The sequence below is a fragment of the Zootermopsis nevadensis genome, unplaced genomic scaffold (assembly GCF_977971745.1).
Source record: "Zootermopsis nevadensis isolate Lab colony 2312 unplaced genomic scaffold, Znev_1.0 Znev_ptg000003l, whole genome shotgun sequence".
Classification (NCBI taxonomy): Eukaryota; Metazoa; Arthropoda; class Insecta; order Blattodea; family Termopsidae; genus Zootermopsis; species Zootermopsis nevadensis.
Window position 1 is genome coordinate 13,073,267 of NW_028259135.1, and position 26,403 is coordinate 13,099,669.

General features: G+C 34.9%; 3 protein-coding genes across 7 annotated transcripts in view; 1 reads left to right on the forward strand and 2 right to left on the reverse strand.

Annotated features, from left to right (window-relative positions):
- Positions 1-3,196, reverse strand: part of LOC110827353 (oxidoreductase-like domain-containing protein 1) — a 45,331-nt gene extending 42,135 nt beyond the window's left edge. Inside the window, exon 1 of the mRNA XM_087359073.1 lies at positions 3,039-3,196. Coding sequence (XP_087215199.1) covers positions 3,039-3,049 — 11 coding nt within the window. The 5' untranslated portion in view covers positions 3,050-3,196. The remainder of the gene's footprint in view (positions 1-3,038) is intronic.
- The window catches only part of LOC110827320 (sodium-independent sulfate anion transporter), a 38,382-nt gene extending 28,856 nt beyond the window's left edge, over positions 1-9,526 (forward strand). For both annotated transcript variants that reach the window (XM_087358880.1, XM_022058893.2), the window contains exons 7-13: positions 480-650; positions 1,234-1,395; positions 2,473-2,613; positions 4,273-4,418; positions 5,376-5,540; positions 6,020-6,173; positions 6,633-9,526. In XM_087358880.1, the coding sequence (XP_087215006.1) occupies positions 480-650; positions 1,234-1,395; positions 2,473-2,613; positions 4,273-4,418; positions 5,376-5,540; positions 6,020-6,173; positions 6,633-6,697 (1,004 nt within the window). In that variant the 3' untranslated portion in view covers positions 6,698-9,526. The remainder of the gene's footprint in view (positions 1-479; positions 651-1,233; positions 1,396-2,472; positions 2,614-4,272; positions 4,419-5,375; positions 5,541-6,019; positions 6,174-6,632) is intronic.
- A 678-nt stretch (positions 9,527-10,204) lies between these two features.
- Positions 10,205-26,403, reverse strand: part of LOC110827305 (sodium-independent sulfate anion transporter) — a 67,062-nt gene continuing 50,863 nt past the window's right edge. For 3 of the 4 annotated variants that reach the window (XM_022058873.2, XM_022058862.2, XM_022058852.2), the window contains 8 exons: positions 19,255-19,818; positions 17,704-17,924; positions 16,610-16,940; positions 15,719-15,880; positions 15,384-15,524; positions 14,535-14,680; positions 13,969-14,142; positions 10,205-12,509 (listed from right to left, as the gene is read on the reverse strand). In XM_022058873.2, coding sequence (XP_021914565.1) covers positions 12,327-12,509; positions 13,969-14,142; positions 14,535-14,680; positions 15,384-15,524; positions 15,719-15,880; positions 16,610-16,940; positions 17,704-17,924; positions 19,255-19,818 — 1,922 coding nt within the window. In that variant the 3' untranslated portion in view covers positions 10,205-12,326. Of the gene's footprint in view, positions 12,510-13,968; positions 14,143-14,534; positions 14,681-15,383; positions 15,525-15,718; positions 15,881-16,609; positions 16,941-17,703; positions 17,925-19,254; positions 19,819-20,611; positions 20,971-26,403 lie in introns of those variants that run through there. The other variant, XM_022058882.2, reaches the window with a different exon arrangement.

The following is a 26,403-nucleotide window of genomic DNA, read 5'->3' on the forward strand; positions in this document are numbered from 1 at the left end:
AATATAAATGCAAATTACGCATTATAACAACTTCATAACTCAGGGCACATTCTTTAAAAATAAATAAGTAACATAGAAATGGTACTTGATTTTAACAAAAACTGTAACGTATCAACAAATGTTAGTAAAACTTCACAATATCAAATTTCATTTGGGGTATTTGTGTTGTCATTGTCTACAAAGAATTCTCACCACAGTATGTTTCAATCTTGTTACATGCTGAATCAGAAAGGGAAATTACAAATGCAGAGATGTCATAATTTATATTCCTGCTTCTAGAACCATCACCAGAAAACAAAAACCACAACGTCCTTAACCACTACTTCTACTTATGTCAACTTTTCAACAAACTACAATTGACCATAAACAGTTTACTTTGTACATAGATGTGGATACCAGGCAAAATCTTACACAGTCTCGGTAACATTCATTCATATTCACTCCTCATATATCTCATACATGAAACTTAATATTTATAGGAAATATCACCAAAGGACTTCCGGAAGTTAAACTCCCTCCGTTTGAGTTCTATGACAGCACTTCAAACAACACAGTCAGTTTCGTTGATATGTGTTCAACGCTGGGTACCGGCATCATTATACTTCCTCTTGTGGCACTGTTGGAAAACATTGCAATTTGCAAGGCTTTCTGTACGTATCAAAACCTCTCTTTAAGTATTTACTAGCTAAAAAATAATGTTGGAGAGGACAATTGACATGTAGACACAAAACTTATGCATATTTTATAAGTTTAATATTATTAATCTGTAGCTTCTGAAAAACTTCAAAATATATAAAATGAGATCAGGTATGGTATAATATTCATTTTATTATTTCTTTCAAAGAAAATTTGAAGATTTTAATTAGAACTACACTTTATGTTGTGTATCAAGTTTTTGCATGATGAAGTGTATTTATGAAAAACTGATAAGTGCAATTTAAGCATCACATAAAATAAATTTATTTTTGCCTGATGTAAGCATACAACTTTTTGGTGCTAAGAAGTGTTTCCAAAACCAAATTTTATAATACCATACAGAATATTTAGATAAATGTAAAATTCTAGTCATGCTATCCAGATACAGTGAGTATCATACTGTTTTGATGAAAGCTACTAGAGTTTGCCTCATACTCCATGTTGCCACTAATGACCAATATAGACTTACATGTAGGGTAAAGTGTCAGGAAACCGCAAATATGGGCTGATTTTATGCTGGCTATATGGATGTTACAGCAAATGGAAAACCTGTGGATGCAACTCAAGAACTGCTAGCAATTGGAATATGTAATATTGGGAATTCCCTTGTGCAAGGATTTCCAGGAACAGGCTCACTATCTCGCAGTGCAGTTAACAATTCAAGTGGGGTCCGAACCCCACTTGGTGGTCTGTACACAGGTATGCTCAGAATTCCACTTATAAATCAGAAAGTCTCTCGAATATGACTTCAAATATTGATTATTAGACAGAGAATGCTCAGATCATAATATTCACAATTGTCTACAACACTCCACAACAGTAATGTGGGATATAAAACCATCAGAACAAACAAACAAACAAACCAAAACTTTGCTGTCACAGAACTGTGAGGTTTAAGATCCAGATCTACATATTCTAAGCCTTACTGTAAACCTATAAACAGAAAGAATGCCACAAAGAGACAGTGTGCTATATCAACAATCAGAGATTCAGAAGCATCAGAACACAAGTGCTGTCATTACATTTTGTGGGTGTATTTTATCTGGAAAGGCCTCACCATTATAAGCTAGTAGCTGTAACACTGAAAACTGTGATCCAAACAAAACTGACAAATTGACTACCACAACCACAACTAATTAACTCTATAGAGCAGAATCCTCTTTGACAAGCAGATGGTATACCCATCTACTCAATAAATTCCCTGCTTTTTATGGAACCTGACAGTTCATTACCATGTTCACAAGAGTCCACCATCAATCCTGTCAGAGCCAGATTAATCCAGTCCACAACTTCCTGCCCTACTTCCTTAAGATCTGTTTCAATATAATTCACATATCTACACCTAAGTATTAAGGCTTTCCAATCAAAATTTGGTATTTGTTTATCATTTCATTCTCCTTGACTGGATCTCAAAAATATTTCATAGAGTACAATTATAGAGACATTTTCTCCAGCATCCTATCACTTCACGTGACAAAGTTGCTGCCCCTATATAAAGATTTTGTCCTGTAGTATGAAAATGAGACATGAACATACACCCTCAATCTTTGAAATAAAAATACATGGTTTTTGAAACAGATAATTCTTAAAAAGGTTACAGACAGAAAACATGTGTCTTTCCTCATAAAACATAGGGATAACGTACTAAGATATGAAACTCAGTAGTTTTTAGATTGAGACAGTACAGAGAGCAGCCATTGTATGTACAGAAAATAAAGTTGTGAGAGATTATGTATTGTCAGAAAACTTTCTATCTTATACATTTTATTTGCACAGGTTTACTGGTAATGCTATCTTTGCTGTTCCTCACACAATTCTTCTTCTACATACCCAAGGCAGCACTAGCAGCTATTATTATTGCAGCTGTCATATTCATGGTAGAAGTCCATGTTGTAATACCCATGTGGAAAACAAAGAGTGAGTATATGTCAAACAGATTTGAATAGTCACATAACACTGAATGATGAAACTATTGTTGGCCATTTGTGGATTTGCCAAACAGAAGTTCCAAAGGAAAGTCCCATACACAACTGTGTATGCCCATGAACATGAAGACAAGAATCAAAGGAAACACTAATGTGGAATAAATGAACCTAACCCAACCTGTCACTAAATTCGGATCTGGAAAAATATAATATTATGTCCAAATGGAAGGGAAAATGTTTGCTAATTCAACAGAATTATAAATTGTATTTCCGAAGAAAAGCGCACATACTTGAGACGTTTACCCCCAAAAAGAAAAATGTTTCCATTTTTAAAGGCAACACGTTCGTTCTGCGGTATTTAGGTTAAGATACTTCAGGTTCTCCAAGTACTCTATTCTGTTTTCTTCAATCGCTTACCTGTTATTCATGGATGGAAATTTCAATTCTCTCCGCCCGTTTTCATTCCCTTTCAATGACACACATAACTTTAATGTTTAACTGCACCACGTCATTTTTGTCACAGTGTTCAATACAGACGAAAAGACCGGTCAACACTAATTATTACCAATATGGTTGGCAACATGTGACATGACATGCTGTATTGTTTTGCCATCTATCCGAGGAAGTAGAAGTACCACAAAAATCGGTGAATCCAGTTCTAACAGTTAACCTTCAACTTTCCAGTGCCGAGAGCTCAGTCAATAATAATAATAAGTACCATACAATTTAATAATCCTTCGCCCCCCCAGCCACAAATCTTACACAAGAACAGTTAATTTTGCGAATCTGAAGATGACTGTCATTGTTCATTGTGGTCTGGTAGAAATTTATCGAAATAAATGACTTAAAATTTGAATAAAACGTGCCTCTTCAAATCAAAAACATTACGTAAACCAAAATCTATCTATCCGTAAAGAAAAGATAAAGAGCACATTTGATTTCAGATTAACAGAGAGAAAAATGCAAATGTATGGGCTTGATCATAACTCACGTTGGCCAGCTTTTAAGAGACATCGCTAAGATATACAATAAAATCTCTTTCTTTGAAATACTAGTTTTCATGTATTCAGCTTTGTATGCTAATGATCTGCAGTGCCATATTATACGAGTCACTTTAAACAAAAAAACAGATATTAGGCTATTCAAGGGCACTGAAGTAGTGCCTATCTCCAGAAATCTTCCAAAATTGGTCCTAAATAAATACTCTTATATTCTTCTTCTTTTGGTCATTTAATTTATTTTATTCTTGCAAGATTTATAATGACAGAAAGAAACATCATGTTGTTTGTTCACATGCTGTAGATTATAGAATCTATATGGCCACCTGTAATGACGTAATCTATTCATAGTTATTTGATTTACTTTGGTACAAAATTCTATGCTATATAAATTTTAAAACATCTCTAAAAGAGGTTATTTTAAACAAGGCTTTTCCTCTGGCATTACATTATTTGATACAAATGCTAGATGCCATAATCTTCTGTATGTGCAATGAAAATTAAAATGTATATAACTAATGTATCTAATTGCAAGATCTGAAATGGTATGTGTACTTGGTATATAATTCTGACACCACTAGGTAAAAAATAAAAACCATAAAGCTCACTATTCAGAAACAATCTTACTGGCTGCTTTTTTGTGTATTACACAGAGAGTGATCTGATTCCGGGAATTGGCACATTTGTGGCTTGCCTTGTTCTGCGACTTGAGATTGGAATCCTGGTGGGCATTGGCATCAACATTTTATTTATTCTATATCATGCTGCTCGTCCAAAAATAGCCATAGAATATCAAGTGGTAAGTACCATATTCATTACATTAGTGTTGTAGATACAAAACTACATTTAAATTACTCAAATAAATTATCAGTTGAATTTTCCTCCATTGTTTTTACTTCCAAAGAGTTAAGAAAATTGTATTGACATCAGATACACAGTAAATCTCTAACAGACTGCTACCACAATAAACACTGCTTGGACTAATTCACTTGACAAGAACTATCAATAAGATACAAGGGTCTTAATTTTGTAATTTCCTCCCCCTTTTAGGCTTCTTTGCATCCCTATAGAACTCCTATTAAAACTGCTTTGTCAATCTTTCTATCTGCATGTAACAGCTCAAGAATGACTGAACGTGCATAATTTTAATGAAATTTGAGATTTGGTAGTTTTAAAATTTGTCAACACATTCAAATTTTGGTTAAAATTGGACAAAAATAATAGGTACTTTACATGAAGATCTACACATATTTTTCAGCATGGGAAATTCCCTTGCCATTCACAAAATTCAAAGATAAAATATTGACAGATGTACCAGAATAGTAATGTTATCCACACATTTCTTAACTTGTTTTAAAAAATTTCAATACTAATTATTTTCAAATAAGACAGAAATTCACAACGAATATCCCTAATAACCAGTAACCTTTTCAGAAAGATTGAAGACATATAATTTAGAGTTTTTCGTTCTAGACTGTACTTCAAAATGCAATTTTAAGATCGTCAAAATAAGTAAAAATAAATTATACACCATTTCTCCTGTTTAAGTTCATATTATATCTAGGGTATGGAACGTATGATCCTTCATTCAACTGTTTTCAAAGGACCTTATAGTCTTCACAAAAGCAAACTTACTACATAAATCTCTATCATAAGAAGGCCTGAATATACAGTAGAAAGCTACTATAACCTCACAGGTCCATATCAGATATACAATTTTGGAAAATGTAGTAATGAATGCATTTTATAATTTCAGACAAGAGAGGGAGTGGAGTATTTGTTACTCACTCCAGATCGCTGCCTCATCTTTCCTTCAGTTGACTATGTGCGTAACTTGGTGACCAAGCACAGTATTAAGCAAGCAATTCCTGTAGTTATTGACTGCTCACACATTTATGGTGCTGACTTTACTGCTGCAAAGGTAAACCAATAATTGATAATTGATTTCTATGTAAAAATAACAATTACAGCCATTACTGCTAATGATCTGTGCCTTATGTTATTAAAATAGACAAAATAATATTGCACACTATTCATGCAATGAACCATATGAAACTTACAATGCATAAAACAAAGTTTATCAAATTCTGTTAACTAATATTAAAGAATACAAGGAAATGTTATACTTTGTTTTTCAACTATATATATATATATATATGAAGATTTAATTTTACCAACTAACCCTTGTCATAAGATTTCTAGAATATTATATATTACTGATTTTATTAATTACAATATATTAGGTAACTTCTTTGAATTATTTCTACTTTATATTATTGGAAATTCAATAACAAATCTTGAGATCGTCCCATAAGAAAAGTGTTATAAAATACCTTGAACTTGGATGTACCATATACATCATTATAGCTAAATATCTGACTTCAAGTTGTTTGATTGTAGGTTGTAGAGTGTCTAACACAAGACTTTTCATCACGCAAGCAACCACTGTTCTTTTATAACCTTAAGCCCAGTGTGGTTGCTGTGTTCAATGGGCTACAACCAAAAGATTTTGTTGTCTACCATTCAGAAGATGAACTTGACAATCTTATCAGAGGTAAGAAGCAAATTAGATCTAATTCTTCAGTTAATTAACAGTTATATGATATATGCTAGCTGCTCATTTTCTCAAAAATTCAATTTTAATTTCCACATTAATATATTCGAAAAACTGATACCAGTCTTCTGCATGCATAATGAATTTTTGTTACAAAAAAAACTGAAAATCCATCTAAAAATTTCCAGGCTAACCCATTTTCCCTTCTACTCATCACTCATGCAGATGTCATTTTTTGTATTGTGCTGTCTGTGACAGACTGTACTCCCATCATTAACAGTTTTAGTAAGTGTTTACTCCCATGAACAAGTTTGCCCTTTCCCTTCAGGTTCCTGTAACAAACAAGTTCTCTATCTTATCCATATTAGCATACTATTTTTGTAACATGTAAATATTTAAAACCATATAGTAATAATATTAATATGTAAATAATAATTCCATAAAATGTTTCTTCAATAGCACACAAGAAGCTCACAGAAGAGAATCGAATTCGGAATGAGATCAGCATAGTAACCACTGGGTAACCCACACAAAGAAACTTTGTTGCTAAGGAGATAAATGTCCTCAGGTGTAAAGAATGCAGTATGACCTAAATGGTGCAGTCATCACCATGGGAATTACAATATACTGGTGAAGACTTTATCAACAGTCTCTTTTATTTGCAAAAAGAGAGGCACAGGCTAGTCCAAAAGAAGTGTGGAAACTTCCTAAGAAACTGCCTTCTTTATATAAAAGAATTCAGCAAGTTATCACCACACAGTAATGATCTGAATTTAGTGTGTGAAAAGCAACCACTAACCTATGTACACAGAATGAACAGAAGGGGAGTTTATTTTGGTATTTAAGCCAGATTGAGGAACTTTTGATACTTTCTTAGGCTGGACCAGAGGAAGTATTCATACGAAACAATCAGTACTGATGGCTTGAGATGTCCCTCATTACTTACTTTATAAGTTCTTAATATGTAAGTCAGTTTTGTCTCAAGGGACACATTCTGCCTATAAGCAATAGTTTGCTCATTCCTATCATAGATGCACATGAAGATTATTTTTCATCTACAATGGGAAGAAATAAACTAGAATGTTCAATCAGTATGCAAATATAGAAGCATAACTCTCTAAATGTATATACATTTTATTCTGTTCTACATAAATGTGTGTTTGTACATACATGCATGTGCATGCACGAACACATGTGCGCGGTAGACAAATTAGGTATATAGTAAGATACAGCTGGATTGTAAATTACATATAAACCTACTTGCTTAACAAATGGTGAATTACCCAGTTCTTGTAATGAAAGAATTTATGAAAGTTATTTATGTGAGCCTCATGTTTTTATAAAGAAAGAAGAATGAGTTTTAAATTATGTGAAAGTGAAATGACGAATGCTTTTACTTATACTTTTGAGGGAGAAAGATGAAAATAACTTTTAACATTCTTTTCAAAAAAATCAGTCATTCTGGAGCACAAGCACAATAAGTAGATCACAGAACAATATGTTAAGCAAAATAATATGATTTACATACCTTGGAATTCAGATTTTTCCTTTACAGTCAGTCACAACTGAAAAAGTTGGTTATATAACAATTTCGAATTAAAGTAAAAGTGTTTCACTTTTTTTACCTTTTGAAACAATGCTTACTGGTCCCATATTGTGAATGTATAATTTCCTACAACAATAATACCTTCTAAATTCATTATTATAATTTTTAATAACTATATTTTATCACATATTTCCAGTGGTTGCTGACGTAACCTATAATTTTTATATAATTCATGTTTCTGAACCATAAGAAATTTGCACCCAAGAGTTACACAGGCATGGAAAAATGAAGGAAAACTTCATCCAATGCTCAAGTAAAAAAAGGGGTACAGAAATAGGTATTGGTTATATCATTGTTTTAAAATATATTGTTGTACATTCATCTCAAGGTAATAGTTAGATACAGTTGTCCTAATACTGCTGTAATGTGCTACTTTCACCATAATATATCAAATTAAGAACCAGACATCAGCTTATTACAGAGTTGTGAATTCAGAAGAGAAGTTACAGGGCTACAGCAAAAGATTATTGATTATTGTTATAGTCCTGTTGAATTGTTGGTCCTTCAGGTTCAGAATATTTAGTTACCTCTGAGTATGGCTATATTATTGCTGTATAATGGGGAGAAAGCAGTACTTATGAATTTAAAATCCAAGTTTCCATAACAAATTGTAGACATTTTAATATTCAAAATTAATTGGCTCTGAAACCAACAAGCATGATGCTTTCTTTTAAGGTTCATGGTCTGTGTTTGTGTCCCTAGCAGATTAACAAACGTAGTGAATGCCATGCTGCAAATGACCTTTAGAAACATGATTCAGGAATTAATTTTTAAGCTACATGACAAAGATTAATTACTTGCTTTAGAAATTTTATAAATACTTATGATGTAAGTCCAAATAATAAGACTGTTAGAATACGAGAAGATATTTAAATTTTATACAGTAGAGAAATTTATAAATTTGTTAATTTTCTTAGAGTTTTTAGTTTAACTAGATTTAATGTGTTGTTAAGTTACAAAGTATAGGATTATCTACTTCTTTCAGATCATGTAAAGATTAAGAGACTAAAATTTGTTGCAGATATATGCTATATACTGAAAAAAATTTATCACATTTTGTCTGTCTGGAAATTCTGAATCTGAAGTATGCTTTGATAACAATCAAAGATGCAACTGAATGTTTCCTAAGTCATCTAGTTCTGTATACACGCTTGGATCATTCTATTTAGACATGAAGATGGGAGAAATGTCAGCATTTCAGATGCTCTCTTTACATTACTGTATCCAGATAAGCTTAGAAATGTGGAATAACATTGACTAAAAAAGTTTTAAAAAAAACTGAACTAAGTTTTTTGTGTGAATGCCAGTATTAAATCCTTGAAATATTTTACATATCTTTCAATGTGGCCAAATACATAGAATACATAAAGCAAATAAGTGCTATAAGCAATCATACAAATATAATGGAGCTAGAAGGTTTCTTAAAATACAGCATATTGTCTGCACCAAATTTAACAAAACATTCACATCCTCAACTGTTGGTATACAGTGTGTTGTTCCCATTTATATTTACATTAAAATAAAAGAAATACTAAGTGTAAACACTATTTTCTCAAAGAAAACAACACCATCCTTCATCAGTGTCAGCTTTAGAGGCAAGATTTGTTATAAAGTTGGCTTAATCTCCTGTCTTGTTTCAAGATGACAATCAACTATAGTAATTAAAAAGAATATTTATTCTTAATCAATTGTAAGAAAATAGTATTTCTGTCACCCAATACTTTATGAGAATTTACATTTCAAGTTATTGTTGCTGTTTTCTTAACATCCCGAGGCAATACCCTTTACCAGTTATGCACTCCAGGAATATTATATCTGTTAATGTGCAGAACAATAAGCATACTCATGATGAGACTAAATCCTTCTCACATCAGAGAGGAGGTTCACTGATGAAACTTATTTTCTGATCGGATTTGCTCTATCCTCACATCAGCTCCCAAAGTGAAGGCAGGATGTTCCTCCAGAATGTCAGAACATAGCCAGAAGAATACATGGCACAGTAGCCTATAATGTTTTGCATACAAATTAAACCATTATGGGCTGACTTTGAAATATATTACATCTCAAGGTTACTTACTGAGGTAAATTTTCTATGGCATTGCAAATTGCATATTTGCAATATTGAGTTATTCTTTTTAGTTGAACACAACTGTTGAGTGGTCAGCACTCTTGCTTTGTACTTGGAAGGTCCCCAGGTTCAAAAAACAACCCACAGCCTGGCTCTTTTGAGAAATTTTCATGTTTTCCCTCAGCTCCTCCAGGTAAATGCTTGGTTAGTTCCTCGGTGACCATCTGAGATACTGACAGCATTGTTAAAGAAACAACAAATACACATATAAATATTCCTTTTAACAAAAGTGAATGATATACATTTTTGGCATTATTTGCTAAATGTTTTTACTAATGGAAATAAAAGTAGCCAGAGTAAACAACTGCATAACTTATTTTATTAATATTCATTATTTAATCTTTATGATACAGTGCTAGTTGTAGATACTACATCAAGCATTATTTTAAATAATTCAAGTATATTAATTGTGTTGCCAGCAATCATAATCTGCAACAACTTCAGTCCTGAGCAAATCACTCATGCCTTAACACTGCACAGTGAACCAAACACACAGTTTATTGAATGCAACTCAGCACATTCATAATAAGTATCCACAGACCACATATCACAAATTCTCTTCCATTTTAGGCTGCATCACAGACTACACAGTCTTTCCTCACAAAATATAACCAGAATGTCAGTGTTTCTAATTTATTGTATAGCATCAACATTAAACCTTGAGTGAATAAAACTTCTCTCTATTTTTAAGTATGTATATTGTTGTTCTATCCTAAATAGTTTATGGAAAGTGTCCATTTTGAATTGGACTGCAGAAAATTAGTAACAAGTAATAACAATGTTTCTGGACCAGGGTAAATAATTGTATCAGGATATAAAATATTAACAAAATTTTACTAACAAAAAAAAAGTTGCATTTCACCATGGAATATATTGTAAATGAAAGATAATAGTACATTCTGAGTATATACTTTGGTTGCCTACATATAAATTAAGTCTTCTCTCAATAACAGTTTCCTCCTAGGAACAGAATTATTACTTATGCCAGCAGTATACATTGCTAACAAACTTCCACCATCTTGTACTGATCAGTAATAAACTATGGTATAAAGAATAGATAAAACTACTGAAATAAATAAAATACTGCATCACAGAACATCCTTAGACCAAATTATTGCCATACATATTAGTAAGTAATTTGTGGTCTTTATACAGGTATATTAAATTTAAAATATCTGCATCCCTACATATGCTCCTTCTTGTAGTTAATGTTTTGCCATTAACTGAGTGTGGACATAAAATAAATTTGTGTCACACAATTGGTGCACCTGTAACCACATTCAGTACATCTCATACAATTGATTTTTGTTATTAGTTTAAGCATTAAAAGAGCAACACAGTAATAAAACAATACATATCTGTTGTAGATGTTGGATTACTGGCACTAGATTGTGTCTGAAAATGATAAGACCAAAAGCTGGAAAGTTCAATTTTTAAAATATGACAGTACAGTGGCAATACTGACAATAATGTTTTCACTTTGATGTCAACAAAATAGTGGGAATTTATTCTGTAGACCTTAAAACACTGACCATAACATTATGATATGCTAGAGTTAAAATCCATTCCAAAATACAAACCTCAAATCCCAGTCAAATTTCTTAGCCATTGCTGTCACACACATCGAGTCCAAACTTTCTTGCATTCTCGACTATTGTCTACTTCAGATTTTAAATGTCATAGTAAATATTATATAAATTTAAAATGTAGTATGCAAACAGCATGTGTAATTTCATGCCAAGACACGATAGTTTCTATAATAACATATATATCACTTACAAATTATTGTCTCTATTATATTCTTTTGCATTGTCATTTCACATTTAAATTACATCACTTCATTCACACTATAAACAGTGACATTAATATTATAATTAATGGTAGATAAAACTCAGGATTATGTAATACGTATTTGAATTTCTGAATTTATTGTAGTTATTTTATAGCCCTTGAAACATAATAATGCTGTTTGAACTTTCACTGAAAACAGTAATTACTGTTCCAGCAGCCTTTTATACTACAAGATGTGTTCAAAGTCAAGTTATATCAGCAAGAATTTATTTTATCTAGAGTAACACAAGAGCCTGAACATTTTATACAAGAACAATGCTAAATCATATGATGCAACATTCCTCCTATACCTTCTTCATTTAAATCTGAGTTTATCAGATGTTGTATTTTAACTTCAATACAGAAAGCAGTATGCTCACTTCCAAAGTCCACATCATGTAATAACTGTTCTAAGTATCTATAAAAAAGAATCCTTATTATGCCCTTAAGCAGTTTCATCAGTGCTGCCATTTATAAATACTAAGTTTTCAATCACTGTGTCCTCTTTAATTTAAATATCATAGGAAATTCCAAAATGGTGAATGCAAAAGTCCAAAATAAAATATGAATAACTACTTTAGCAGCACCTTTATGCCACAGTAGCACGGCGCTGTTTGCCCCTCAGCAATTCATTAAGCTCACTCTCATTTCTACAGTATTTGAAATCTTTAGGTTGAACGCCTTGGAAGATCTCCACTATGCTGGGTTTCAGATTGTAGAATAAGATGGGCTGATTCCGCTTCACAAAGTCCTCAATTAGAGACTTGATACCCTGGAACAGGAAATCAACAAATACTGGTACATGAAAGTATTAAGCCATAAATAGTTGCATGCTTGTTATACTTTCAATAATATATTAATCATGTTTCAGGGTATATAATGAGACAGTAGAAAAGACTGAAAGCCCTTATCGGTTTCTTGGAATTCTGGCCATTTAATTCTAAGTGACTAGTTTAGTCATTCACTTAAACTGTATTTGAGCAACCCATTGCCACAGTCTCCACAATGTTACATTTTGTAATTTTCATTCTGAAAGTTTCAGTGCAACTCACACAGATTTTTTAACCAGTAAAGAAAAGGAAAATTAAATCCATCTTTTGTTCATCTAATGGTCCAAGTCAACTGCCATATGATGAATTTAATTCCTAAACTCTGTACTTCTGTATAAGAGAAAAATAAAGCTTTTAGATATACCTGAACAAGAACCGCTGAATATTTAAGAAAATTTAGAAACATTTCTCCCAAGCAAAAAGATTTTCAAAACTAACTGCTCCAAGGGTAGTATTTCTACCATAAATATGTTCACCAGTCTGGGAGTCATCTCTCATTCTCAGACAGCTGCTGCCACAATCCTACTGTAGATTCCATAAAGAGAATTGGTACCCACATACCCTTTATTAGCATACGCATATATTTTTACAATGTCAACATCACAATAACACTAGGCTAGCTGTATGCAATGTGTCAAGTGTCTGCTCAGCAGTGCTGCCAAACATTCCAAGCATGCTTATAGTTGGCTTCACACGTTCAGAAATCCTTACTGTTAACAATTTAAACACCCATACTGAGAACAGGCAAAATTATTAATCCTAATTTTCAACTTGTAATGACCTTCCCTGAATGTACATGAAGTTTAAACTTCACATCCTAAGACTGTATATCTAACTAACTAGATGGCTTACCGAACCCGAAGGTTCATCACCGAATTAACCAAAGCCCTCCACCGGACCCTGTCCTGGGCCAACAAAATCCAGTCTCTTTCATCTCCTATCTCCCATAGATCCCGCCTGACATTATCCTCCCATCTACGTCTCGGTCTCCCCAGCGGTCTCTTCCCCTCAGGCTTCCCAACCAACACCTGGTGCACACCTCTTGTCCCATCCATGCGCGCTACATGCCCCGCCCATCTCATTAAGACTGTATATCTGCCAAAAAAAATTATATAAACAATAAGATCTAAATCTGGAAGGATATAAAAGGGAGCAGGCATGGTCTAATTTAGTATATTATCTTCATATTTGCTGGGGGATTGAGGAAAATCATTAAAAGCCTCAGCCAGGATAGCCAGTCTCTGGGCTAAGATTCGAAACTGGGACCTCCCAAATTGAAGGCAGGACTGCTAACCATGTAACAGCAATGTTTGATCAAAATCAGTACAAATCTTCACATTTTATTTCATATCATGACACTCACTCACGTTCCCTGAGCTTCAGGAACCCTTTGTTGCTTACCTTAGCAGCAGTGAAGTCTGCACCTTGAATGTGTCTGCTGTCAATCACGACTGGCACATAACTAGATCCTTGCTTCATGCCTGCTTTTGACACTACGTTGCGCACATATTCAACAGACGGGAACACGAGGCTTCTGTCTGGCGTGATCAACAGATATTCACAACCAGATGAGCTCTGAAAATACATTCAGCTTCTAACACAGTGTTCTCAGATTTACTGATCCACACATACAGCAGCTGGTTATGTCTTCTCAAAATTCAAACTAGGATTGATGAAGATTTCATAACTAAATCAGTTGAAGTTCCCTGTTAATTATACTATATCTGTTGCCTAACAAAGTAATTCATCTTTCATCCAGTCACATTTAAGGCAACAAAGTACGGCTATGGAGAAGTTACTGGTCACTGCAACATGATTGACAGTTATGAATGTTTAATATCAACTCACTCACTAGTATACCTAAAAGAAATTATAAAAATAAACCATTAAAATTTCAGAAATTTAATCTGTATTCCTAGCAATTTGTTCACACACAGGGTAATTAAGATTCTTCAGTCTATACTCACTAAGGCCTTTTCTACACGAACACTTGGTCGTGCTGAAGCATATAGCAAGAACAGAACATTAATGCCTATACCAATAACAATTCCAAGTTCCAAGCGAATGAAGAGGCAGGATAAAAATGTGGCAAATGCAGGGATTAGATCCAGTTCTGAAAAATAAGAGCAATTGTAGATTATAGTACAATGTCTTCAAGGAACATGTAACTTCCGTATATTAAAAAATATGAGTTGACATTTGGGAATATACTGCTTATTTCTGTCATTCCTCAAATAGGAAGAAATACATTTTACTGTATGGCATAGCTAGTGGGAAGACCAAAATGGACATTATAACGATTTATAAGTACACAATTGTGTTTTCACAATCTTCCCAGTTTTTGTAGTGGCATTTTGCACAACAGGTTAGAACTACAGTACAGGACCCATATATCTAAACCAGGTGTCTCATACTATATGATGTATGAGCTATTTGTGATAACATAAAAAAATATTATGAACTTTTTCAACAGATTCCAAACAATTAGTACTTTTGCTAGTTTTCTCTTTCTCAGAGCAGCTAGCATGAAGATGGCTGATTTATGAGTTATTGTGATGTGTAGTCTGGTAGAAGTTTACTGACATTTAGGATGATTTACCTGATGAAGGAGGCAGCAAGCACCTTTGGAGTATCAGTAAACTTCTACCAGACTACACATCACAATAACTCATAAATCAGCCATCTTCATGCTAGCTGCCATGATGACCTCTGATTTTACAAATTGCTTATAATATATATTATTGTTATTTCTTAAGTTGCAACTCTTCTTTCATTGTGTAACTGCTAAACTTATTAAAGATGATAGAACCACTTACTTTTTGTTCTCCACATTGGTTTTACAACATGAAACTCAACCATAAACACCACAGCAGCAATGATGACTGCAGCCAGGGATGTCTTTGGAATATAATAGAAGTATGGAGTGAAGAACTGAAGAGACAGAATCACAAGGATACCTGAAACATGGTCCAGAAGAAATGGAGGTGTTGGCAGATTTAAGACAGATCTACAGAAATTAAGATGAGGTATTGTATTGAGAGTGCATGCAGCTAAATATTTTCTGTTTTTTTAAAAAAGAAATTAATGCTTTTATACAATTTGTAAAAAAATAAATATGAATTGCAAGACAAATGAGTTTAGACTCACTTACCAGTGTAGACACCACCAAATGTTGTTTCAACACCACTGGCATGGTTTACAGCTCCACGAGAAAGTGCGCCAGACACTGGCATGGAACTAACAAAGGAAGACAGAATGTTGCACATGCCTATGGAAAGCATCTCTTGGGTTGCATCTATGGCCTTTCCTTCCGCTACAACAGAATAAACATATTATTGTTTATTTACTGTTTTCTTTTAAAGCTGTATAGGTTATACAGAACAATGATCTCTGTTGAAATATTAAGAGATATCGCAGGAGCAGAAACCAAGATATAAATTTAATTTAATAATTTTAATTTCTCATGGATTAGCAATAACCATATACACTTCAGGCAAATAGTTCTGCTGTACTGAGATAATACATAACAGTTTCATGGCATAATTATTCAAAGCAATATTTGGCCATCACTTGTCCCATAAAGAACGGTATGTCTCGTTGCTATCATTCTTATTGGTTTCAATGTTTCACTGTTTGTGTATAAACTGGTGAAAACCACGCACCTGAAATTATTATAATTTCTATGCTGTATTTCATCATGTAAATTATGTGCAAATTAAAAATTATGTATATTTCATATTTTATCTACGAACAAATTATACTGAGAGAATCTGATAGTGCATGACAGAATTTATATAAATCTCTTAAGACTAAATCTGTATATGTAAGACACTTGTTTCCCAGGCATTTACTTGTGTGCTGCAGTATGAATAATAGATAAGCAAGATGTTACTGGTAACAGTCCCAAAATTTGAAATTCTGCCTGAAGATTTACATGAAGCAGCACTACACAAGAAACCAGAAGATTAAGTCTCAGTTATAAACTTGTTACTGATTATGCTGCATGGAGTCATTTGAGACAAACTGACATCAGAATACTTACCGAACACTTTTGCAAGAGCAATGTTCTCCAGAATTGCAAGCAAAGGGACGACGAATGTTGCAGAACCAAGATTAGAAACCATCTCTAGAAAGTTGTATGTGTGGTTGCCAACCTGAGCTGAGAATGGGGGTGGATGGAATGGAGGAAGTCCTGGCTTAACAACACCAGTAAGTACGAACGGCTGTGAGCCATGGACTTCAAAGAGATACGCCATGACAGCACAGACAACCACCACGAGAATGTTCCGTGCTGTAGAGATAAACCACAGGAACTGACTCACAGCCTTTTGGATCTTCGTACCTTCTGGACCCACAGGGATATCTTTTGCTTTCTGTAATAGAAGAAAGATAAATGTTAAGTCTGAACCCACACTTCATTTCTCAGACAAAATGATTGTATGTTCAAAGATTGTACATTTTACATTACATTGAATGAAAAAAGTATTTATGCTGCAACATGCATATTTTGCTACACATGGCAGGGTGTAGAGTTCAGAGCAAGCATAGGGTCTCCAGTTCATAACAGGTTTTGGTGAAGAAACAAATGTCAAATAGGTGTCACATGAGCTCTTTAATTTAAAATTAAAATAATCAGAATAAATCATAGATTTAGAATCCAACTGTGATGCATTACTTTCTAATGCTCTAGTATTTTATATTGAATAACTATTGATTGTAAAATCATGCCAAGGTAATCTGTGTCTAGCATCTGAAGAAATATGCTCATCAGTTACTCTCAGCTAACAACAGATCATGTTCCTTATTGGCCAGAATTTCTTACTACATGCCACATCATACATTTGTTCATGTTCATGCAGTTCAACTGCCATCTTTGATAGCATAAACAGAAAAATAAATTTGGATTTGAAACAACTTCCTGGGGATTTCTCAAACAAGTAATTGGACTGCAGTATTCTGGGTTGTGACACAGTGTTACTTATAAGGGTGATGGCCAAAGTTCTTCAGTTTCTACCTTCAAGATGGAGGTGACGCATTTATCCAAAACATTGGTAACTATCTATAACACTACATGGCATCAAAATCTGCTATGACATACATGATGGCTTTATAAATTATATTGTATTATATATTTACCCTTAAAAGAAGCAAAATTGCCATACATATAAAACCAAGGAGAGTGTCCCATAGCCGTGTTTCAGAGATATGCTCAAACAACTGTTCCCAAACATCCAGGAACTTGCTACCAGGAAAACTGAGGCCTAGAACATCTTTAATTTGTGTTGTAGCAATAATGATGGCTGCTGCAGATGTAAAACCAACAGATACGGGTCCTGAGATGAAGTCAATTAGAAATCCTGAAAATTAGAGTATATTTATTTTATACTAGGAAATAACAATTAATGTTCATATTTTATTAAAAACGATTTGTCAGTATCTTCATTGGTTGGGTACATTTTCCATTTTTTCTTGATAATGATGTGACCAAACGTAATGAAGACATACTACATAATCACATTTTTAAATTGTATTAAATAATTTAACTGCCCCCCTCACAATGCTGGTAAATTTCAAGCTGTGAGGACTATTTACTTCATAAGACTATGCCAGATTTTACCTGTACAGACTTGAGAAAATGAAATTTCTAATCAGGATTATAACTACAGATTATGGAGGTACAAGCATTAATATTCATCACACTAATGATGAAAGTCACAAAATCCACTGACTTCCTTTATGAAATTTTTGTTCCAAATAAGGAAATAAAAAAGTATTAATTATGCAATTACTAAAATAACAAAACAATACATAAATCACATGTGTCATTTTTAATGTTCCTCTGATGTTTTAACATACTTAGTCCAGCAATGCACAAGCTTTTATATGACTTCAGAAAAAACTGTTTTGAGTCATGTGGCAGACTACACATGCTTCATCCCCTGCAGCTCATGGCTGTTAGTATATCATAATCATCTTAAAGAATTTTTGAGGGACTCAAACAAATGACAGTTCAATGGTGGCATGGTAAGCTGAATGATGGATATTCCAGGATTTCAAAGCACAGCAATTAGTATACTTGTCCACCTTTGTCACATGAAATTACCTACATCACATATAAAATATCATTTAAACAATGAAATCTATATATGAAAATTCCATTATTCTTAAACTAATTTTCTTCAACTTTCATTTATAAAAATTGCGGATATCCGAAGTAGACCACAACTAGAATTTTTTCCAAGTATATTTTCTTGCTTTCTTACTAATTTGTATAACTGTTACCCCTACAAACATGTGAATGTCACACTATCCTATAGTCTTTATAATAACTTCAGACTCCTTAGTTAACTTCAATATACATTCATGACACCCTACCTGACTTACACCGTCTTGAAGTTAGACATCGATCAACAATTCTGAGTGGAAACTTCCAATAAATTAATACAAGCAACGTTGCTACAGTAACCACATCTGGCCTAACATTTTACATACTTCAAAAAATATTTTACCAGCTTTAATACAAAGAAAATGTTTCTACCATGACCAAAGACATGTGGGTATCTGGCCTCCAAACTTAGATTTCAATCTGGTATGTCTGAACACAAGGAGTGCCAACTACTTGGCCATTATGTTCAACATAAGAATGCAGGTACAACATGATACTCTACCATGGTAAACCACACTTACCTAGCTGAAGTATTCCCATTACCAATTCTACACAGCCTGAGAGAAAACAGAGAAGAACAGCAAACTCCGGACCCAGGTCATGGAGGTTCTCTCGTGTCAGAATGGCAGCAATGGCTGTGGGCCCCACAGGAGAATCCTTACAGGAGCCAAAGATGGTATAAACAAAGCAGGCCATAAAGGCGGAATACAGTCCATACCGTGGAGGTAATCCAGCGACATTGGCATAGGCAATAGCTTGGGGTATAACCGTGAGACCGACAGTAACTCCGGCCACCATGTCCGAAATGGCCGCACGAGAAGTGTACTGAGGAAGCCAGCTAAGGATTGGAACTCTTTTGTGCAAAAGTTTGCGAGTACAACCACGACGCGCTCGCTTCGCCACCCAGTGGACTGCCGACCTGCTGCCACTCCCATCGTCTCCACCTCCTGCGTTGCTCCCATCGCCGCCACCTGCGACAGCTCCGACACCAGAATGATGGAGTCCTCTTCTGGAGCATCTAGCTTCATCAGTTCCAGATTTCTCTAGTTCTGGGAGTGCAACAGCTATACTGTCACAACTGCTACCTGCAAAATTGAAGAACATACCTTGTACTTCAACTTTCTGTTGTGTTTTTCTATCAAAGCTATTTTATTACCATCTACAAGTACAAAATTTATACTAACTTACCTACAGTCAAGAAAGATAGTAGCTATCACAAACTGCGAATACAAATTCTAATGAGTCATATCATGTGGCACAGGAAACAACGCTAGTGATAGTGAACAACAGAACGAAGTGCATTTTCTGGTGTTTTGAGTTTATATTCAATTTCTAAACATATTTCAAAGGAAACACGATTGGAAATATGTACTCCTTGGAGTACATTGATATTCCAAATGTGTTCTCGAACCACATCACGTAAATCACTGTTGCACAACATTGTGTTCGAACAGTGAGAGCAAGCCATTCTTGCACTAAATTTGCAACCAGGATTGTGTAAGCACAGGGGTGTTCAGGCCTGGATGGTAAAACCTCAGGAGTTACATAAAGAAATTAAAATAGCAACAGAGTAAAAGTAACAATGGGAATAACAACTATAGAATTTCAATTCATTTATTTAAGTGTTTGCTAACAGCAAGAAGCCAATAACAGCAAACACTGATAATACATACAACAATAATAAAATAATAATGAAAAATATTACACAAACAAATTAACTCAACATATATGTACAGTATTAATAACAACAGACATAATAATAGGAAAAAACAACAATATAAATTTTCGGAACAGGAATAACAATAACCTAAGAATAACAGTAGGAATGTCACTAACTATAAAAAGAATAATAACGACGTGGTCATGTTCCTTGCCTACCTCGCAGGGAAAAAGCGACACATATGGACAAACCCATAAGCATCTATCATCATCATTGTCATCTTAATGGACTTGGACGGTTTCAAAAATTAATGTCTTTGTGTCTGCGTTGGGTTTGATTCGTCTTTCCGTATCATGCGCCTATCTGAGAAGAATTCATTTCTGTCGTCTCCATTCTTCTATGTTCTTTCGTTCGATCCAAAATGAAGTACCTTCCAAGATGTTTCAGACGTAGTAAAATAAAACTTAAACAATTTTGATTAAACAAGAAATGGCCCTAGATGTTAACATTGACAAAATATGTAACCACCGGCGCCAAACTTTGCAGTGGTGCCAACGATTCGCCGTCACAAGTCAACGTCCAATGGTGCGTGCAGATCGTCAAATTTCCCGCTGGACACACAACCTACCACTGCTGGTACTTGCTTGCGTTGTTCCGCTAGGCAGGACAGTTCCCTTACGTAACAAGACACGCAGTGCTGGATATAGAATACGTCACATACAATTAAAAGCGTTAGTACGAAATTGACATCTCTCCAGACAAAAGAATTATTACTTAGCGATATTAATAACACATCTTCGTTATTACTTGCCAGCAGTTCGTTGTCGGGACTTCTCGGATATTATACTCGCCGTTCAAAAGATGTCATAAATCATTGTCTCCGTATAATTGTCTATGAAGAACGCGTAAGACAGTTCTAGAAACATGCATGACTGTTCATTCAGACTCTCACATATTGTTCCAAGTTGTCTCCTCCTTTCAGGTTTTCCAGTCAAAATTGTGTACACATTTCCCATCTCCCCCATGCGTGCTACACGCATCGCCCATCGCATCCCTCTTGATATGGCCAGTCTAATACCTGGTGAACGGTACAGGTTATGACGCCCCTCATCGTGTAACTTATTCCATCCTCCTGCCACTTTCTGACCCTTTATTGAAAACATTCTCAACAACATCCTCTTATCAAACACCATCAGACAATGACTATCAAACAGAATGTCACAACAGTACATTGAACTGAGATAGTTTTATTGTTGTGTCATGAAAAGGAGCCATGTTTGTTGCTTAAATGAAATAACACGTTTTAATAACACCCCAAGGCGTTTCTGCCTATTGATCTTAACAAAGAACTACATCTGTGTTCTCAGGAGATACTGAACACAATTCGTTAACAATTAGAGTGTTCAGTTTTTGTCAGGATTCAATGGCTGCTTCTTATTTATTGACGTTACTTCAATTTGAAGGACTATATAGCATATAATGATATGTCGTCGAGGTCTATTTTAAGACACCTTCATGTCATTTACCTAGAGAAAATGAGGAGGCCACGAAAACTAAATTAGTAGCCGGTGTAAAGGTCGAAATTTAAACCGGATATAGGTCCACAACATCACTGTTTCACCTTCACTGTCCTGCTTATTGCCTATCAGATATAAAATAAGTATATTTCATGACCCCATAATAAAAACTTAGTTTGCATTGGCACTCGAACATGCAGACAGCTGGCACGAACAAAAATAAGTAGATGGTCTTGGGAGACCGTCGATGTGGCCTCGGAGTGTTGGCAACCGGAAATTAGAAGCAACCTCAGGGAAAATGAACCCCAACTCCCGTACGTAACAGACGACTGACAACATGGTGAAAAGCATGAAACTTAGCGGGAGATTGTTCTTCAAATGAACAGAAATGCATTATCAAGGTTTCCTCCGGGTGTCTGGCAGTAACGCGGGAGGACTGTAACAACCTTTGTCGTGAAAGTACGAGATTCATGCCTTAGTATCGGTTTGCCTTGCTCTATTTCAGTGGTATTCAACCTTTTTTGTTCGCGTACCCCCAGATATAATTTTTCTTCAACTTTGTACTCCCCAAAGTTGTTGGTGTATAATTCAAGTTATACATAGTATATAATCTACATCTAAAATAAATTAAATAAATTATATTACTGATTATTCAGTGTTTATCATTTTTTTTAAAAAATTTCACGTACCCCCTAAGATGTCTTCGCGTACCCCAGGTTTAATACCACTGCTCTATTTGACAAGTTAGCAACTTCCTGGGATATAAAAATATATTCCAACTGTAATTGCTATATAGTGATTTAGAACTATGATCATGTTTGCTTTATTTCTGGTTACCGTTTGCTGATTATCAAAAGGATGATTATCATTTAGAGTCATCACACATGCACTAATTTATATTATTTGCATATTATATGCATTACGCTTGTGTACCGAATATCTGTATAACAGATCTACGTTAGCACTTGCCGCTAATTAAAATAAGTGTATGGACGACCAGTCACTCGGATACTCGCATCGCAGCAATTTTGCGATCAGACTTATGGAAATCGCGAGACTACGCTATAAATTTGTCATTGCAAAAATAATGAGCAAAATCGGCCACACTCTAAGTCATCTTACCTGGCCACGTAGAATTTTAATTTTTTTCACGATTTTCGACGTTAAGATACGTGTTAAAATTAATCTGAAGTGGGGCCAAATCGATTTTCTCACTCCCGGTTATAAGCACACTAAACAAACATAACAAATACGTGTTCTACAGAACCAAAACTGTGTTTTCGTCAATTTGTTTATATAATTATGTACTTATTATTTACTCCACGATCTCAAAGTCATTATAAACATTTTAGTAAATTAAATAATGGCTTGAAGACGGTTGTCTTCTGGGTTGTAGCACCGTGTGGTCTGGTAGAAGTTTGCCAGCGTTTCAGAGGTCCTTTCTGCCTCCATCATCAAGACGATGAGGCAGCATATACTTCTGAAACGCTGGTAAACTTCTACCAGACCACACGCGCTGCAACCCAGAAGACAACGATCTTCGGACTCACAGCCGTGAAAACCTCAAATCCTACGAAATAAACGTTTCAACAACACACGTCATGGATCAACGCAGACAGCTCGAGTTTCGAAGCAGTGACTTTTCAAGGACAGGTTGCTGATATTGTACTTTCGGGTTTGTTTCACGAGCATCAAGAGGGCGAACAAACGCTCCGTTAATGCAAGTTTCTTTTCCACGGCTATCACAAACTTGTAATTTCACGCTACAGAGATTCCGTGCGTGCCATTTCATCTTCCTCTGAAGACGGACGTGGCCTCGAGTAATGGCGACAGTTAAGTGACACTTACGATGATGGCCGCGGAAATAAGGGACAGTTGGACTTGTAAATACGCCAACTTGTTCCGAAACGTTTCTTTTGTTCAATATTAATGCTCTTAGGCTATGGCCTACTGGAATTTCCCCATTCAAACGCAAGAGAATCAATTATTTTGTGAAAAGAGCCCGTTTGTTTCCTGATTGCAAGATTCACTTTGCGTATTCTTTCGCTGGCTCAATTTCAAGAGCTAACTAAAATACAGCTATCACCCTCCAGTTTTCACACAACAAGAGTAAATCAGTATGAAATTCGTATTCGAAACAAACAACGGTCCTTGCTCACGTATCCATTCTTACAGAAAATAAATTACTCCAGTAAAACGTGTACTAGGACCACCAAAACCTACATTTCCATACACACGCAGAATTCGTTGAGAGTAAAACTCACTTTGTAATCTATGTGTAAAAGCGTAACAATTAATTACGTTCCTTGTTATTAATAATATCTGGAAAAAAGTATCATGGACCGTAAGTTTGTCATCCGCTGCATAGTCGCGAACAGGTGCCACCTTTTATGGAATACGAAGGTTAATTAGCCTACTGTATTCACGAAAGCATGCATAAATGTGAACTTCATTGAAAGATGCATCCACTTTATTCAGTTTAGATGCAAAACAGTGGTACACAGGCAACTGTCTGAAACGTACTTTAAACTTAGAACTTATTGCAATTGGGATACTTGATGGCCGCACATCGTGTATAATTCAAGAACCAATTCGGTTAGCATAAAACAACTAATGCGCCCATGATCTCGACGTGCCAAATTTAAATTACTGTCTGATCATTCTTGCATTATTAAATCTGAACCGACCGGCTACAGTCAGTGGATGGTCGACTGACTTGTGTTCGGTGAGGTCGGGATTTATTTGAATTAGTATGTAACTTCTGCTATTTTTCTCCATGTCCTGACCTTCCTTAACCAGGAAATTTTCTGTATTAACCATGAAAATCTACAATTCACGGACATTAATAAACGTCACGATGCTAGATGTTCCGTGGAATATTATGACAATCTCTTAACTACACACCTACCACACTGTATGGTAGCAAAGATTGAACCAGGAAAAGCATAACCAATGGATAATACATGAAATGCACAAGATAATAGGGTCATTTCGTAATGGACATTGCACAACCTTAGTAATTTTTAAGAGAGAATATTTAATAACTTCCTCTGTGCGTATGTGCGCGCGTGCGCTAGTCTGTTGGTTCACTGTCAACAGGCAGAAGGCATTTCCTGGGCAAGTGGAATGCACGCAGAAAAATTAATATAATACGTTTGGGAATCCGGAAAATTTGTAATTTTCATCAATGGTATGAACACGAAACGGATGATGATGTCAGCAGGTTGATAACTGCGGTTCAACGTCAGTGTAGACTTTGACCACTCTTAACTCATAACTTGGTCTCCAAGGTCATTGTGATAATGTTATCCGAGGTTACTGTTTTGAACTAACAAATAATTCTGTCCAAATTGTTATAACAACGTGCTCTAACAATAATCTGTTGCCGCTGTTGTAATAAAACGACTCTCACTGTCGAGTCGTGACAATCTTCCACCTCAGTCTATGCTAAATAACATCTGAAGTTAATAAAGCGTCGTTAAATCGTCTGAATATCGGCAAAATAAAACTACATACAGGGAAAATGATTCCAGAGCAAAGAATTTTCATGAAATTGCCTTGAAGTAAAATTCGTATTCACAAACATACAGAAATTTTCTGACGAAATGGAAAGATACTTTCTGGAATTTGAGTTGAGAGAATGATCTGTGTGGAAGGATAATTTCAGGACTGGGTGTTTCTTTTGGAGTTCAAACGACGTATTAACTCAGTTTCTCACATCTATCTCTTCCCACTTGTAAGTAACCTTCAGGCAGTCGTCTGTACACAGTCTTAACTAATGCTGAAGAAGCGATTCTGACGAGTGACAATAAAATAATGCCTTTATATAATAAGATCCCTCCGTGACCTAAATACTTGGCAAAAATAAAAGCTGTTGGAAGCAGACTTGTAAACAAGGCTGCATACATATGCATAACGATGCAGTACAGTATGTGGGACGCGGTTACAATGTTTCTTCTGTTATATTGCCTCAAACGACGGAGTTCTTAATTAGAAGAAACACTGGTCCGACTGTCAGTGGCAACGTAGTAGGAGTCGTGACAGAAAGCAGACGTTTCTAGACCCGATATCAATACAGAGATTCTGATATAATACAGTAGATTTATAAAAATGGAAGGGCGATAAGACATCTGAAATCACATTCAACCAACCACATAAACAGTAAACAAAACGACTAACATTCTGGTAGCAGATCCTTGGCTTTTAATAACGGTAATTTACATTTTGTCAGTTCTCTCTAAAACTTTCCGAAAAATATATATTTTGGTACAAACTGGAGAAGATATAGGCGAAAGGACGTTTGATATTTGCATTTCATTAATTCTTTTTAAGTTTAAAAGAGTTTATGTACCTTCTAAAAGAAGGCGAAAATTTTATGTCGAAGACTTCAACGCCAGATCAAGCGTCTAACTAATTTGCGACTACTGCAAATATTATCAAAATGTAAGAGCGCAACAAAACAGAAAACTCTGTCATCATACTGTGACGTAATA